The sequence below is a fragment of the Myotis brandtii genome, unplaced genomic scaffold (assembly GCF_000412655.1).
Source record: "Myotis brandtii unplaced genomic scaffold, ASM41265v1 scaffold107, whole genome shotgun sequence".
Classification (NCBI taxonomy): domain Eukaryota; kingdom Metazoa; phylum Chordata; class Mammalia; order Chiroptera; family Vespertilionidae; genus Myotis; species Myotis brandtii.
This window is the reverse complement of record NW_005353629.1, coordinates 3,973,634-3,975,785: the sequence shown is the minus strand read 5'-3', so window position 1 is coordinate 3,975,785 and position 2,152 is coordinate 3,973,634. Positions and strand designations below refer to the sequence as shown.

General features: G+C 58.8%; 1 protein-coding gene across 3 annotated transcripts in view; it reads right to left on the bottom strand.

Annotated features, from left to right (window-relative positions):
- KCTD1 (potassium channel tetramerization domain containing 1) overlaps positions 1–2,152 on the bottom strand; it is a 64,380-nt gene that overhangs the window by 27,207 nt on the left and 35,021 nt on the right. For all 3 annotated transcript variants that reach the window (XM_014541478.1, XM_014541483.1, XM_014541487.1), the window contains exon 2: positions 100–278. In XM_014541478.1, the coding sequence (XP_014396964.1) occupies positions 100–278 (179 nt within the window). The remainder of the gene's footprint in view (positions 1–99; positions 279–2,152) is intronic.

Genomic DNA, 2,152 nt, shown 5'->3' with positions numbered 1-2,152 from the left:
CCACGCGCTTTCAGCCTCGCCCGGCCCGTGAGGCCACGCCGCTCCGCTGGCCGCAGGGAAAGAGTGAGGTCAGCGCACGCACACACGCACGCGTGTTACCTGGACTCGGGGTACTTGGTGAGCGTGGCCAGGCTGCTGGTGTACATGTGGCCGCCGACGTCGATGTGGACGGGCGCATTGGACTTGGTGAGCTGGGCGGGCGTCGGGATGCCTTGGTTGTTGAGTGGAGACGCGGGAGATCGAGTGATCAGGGGTCTGGACATATTGGGCCGACTGTCCTACGGGGAGAGAAGCAAGTTAGACACGCGTTCTTCCTTCAGGGGCGAGAGGGGGAACGCACATCATAAGGCACACGCCGGGAACGCGGGCCCGTGACGCTCACTGGGTCATAGAACCCGCAGGTGCTCACGCCTGTGAGAACAGGTGCGAGAAAAACGAGCTCTGTAACGAGGGATGGCGTCCAGGCTCAGGACCAAGGAGCTCACTCACGCTCGTCCGAATCATGGGTCGATTCCAGTATCCCGAGGGCTCCGGCCAATTTCACTCCCGGATCCTCGCACTTAGCGAGCGGCAGCTGGCACGGGGGTGGGGTGGGGTGGGGGGGGGAGGCACGATTCAGACCAACCGAAGAGCTAACCGGCACTTCACACACTGCACACCACGTACGGGAAATACGGATGCTCTACCCCGCGCTTGGGAAACTTAACTCCATGCCTTGAAGTGAGTACAGGCTTCTCAGCACCTGGTCCCACAAGGTGTTTCCTTCCATTTCTATTTTTTAAATTATTATTATTTTAAATGTATTTTTATTGATTTCAGAGAAGAAGGGAGAGAGAGATAGAAACATCAACGATGAGAGAGAATCATGGATCGGCTGCCTCCTGCTCGCCCCACACTGGGGATGGAGCCCACAACCCGGGCCTGTGCCCTGACCGGGAATCGAACCGTGACCTCCTGGTTCACAGGTCGACGCGCAACCACTGAGCCACGCCGGCCGGGTGGAATGGTGCTTTGAGAAAGTGAAGCATTACATCCTTTCCACGGAGACTTAGAAATATTTGAAAATGGAACCCTATGGCCTCTGCTTTTAGGGGACACGTACCCCCTGACGTCCTGTTAGAAAGTGGTCCCCCCACCCCTCCCGGTCATAACCGGCCCAGGGCCGCAGCGCCTGTAACAGTTTTCCGATTGGACACACCCTCCATCCTGCCGGCGGGGGCCGGGCGAAGGGGCGGATTTGCAGGGTCGATGCTGTGTTGGACGGTGACCTCGCTCAGCACAGCCCACGCTGGCAGGCCTGGCCGGGAGGGAGAAGCATAACGGATGGGCTGAAGGGTTCCAGATTTCTCGGAATACGTACCATTGACATCGGAAATCATAAATGTATGGATGCTGCCGACTTTAAACATTAAACCCGTGTTTCCTCCGCTGGGGTTGGGAGGGGACTAGCCCCTGGGGGCAGGGCCAGTTTCCTGCATCTGTACCATCCAGGGTGGTCCCCCCCCATCCCCCCGCCACGGCACCTGAGCATTGGACATGTGGCTCGGGCCACTGAGGAACCGAGCTTTTAATTTTAATGAATTTACACTTTAATTTCGTGGCCGCGTGCAGCTGGTGGCTGTCGCATTGGACAGCATGAATCTGTGTTACTACATGAAGCCCACAGCATGGGAACATGGATGTCTCACCCACGGGGACACGGAGGGACGGTGGTGTTTGAGAATTGCATACAAATGACCTATGACCCGCAACACACGTGTTTCCCTCTCCCCTTCAACACCGTTTCTCCCTTCACTGAGCTTATGAGAATAAAAGACACAGAAGGCCACACAATGAGGAAGGGAATGATGAGGCGCCACAGCACCCACGGATCTCCCAGAGGATGTGCCGGGAGAGGGTGCGGACACTCGCCCATCCCGTGTGGCCCAATCCCCACGACAGGACGGACGATAACTCAGACCTGGGACAGCCACGCTCAGGTGCTGGCCCCTGTGGGTGCAGAGCACCGGCCCTGTGGGGGGACTGATGGTGACGGGGAGCAGAGCACCAGGCCTGTGGGGGGACTGACGGTGACGGGGTGCAGAGCGTGTCCTGTGGGGGGACTGACCGGGACGGGGTGCAGAGCGTGGCCTGTGGGGGGACTGACGGTGAC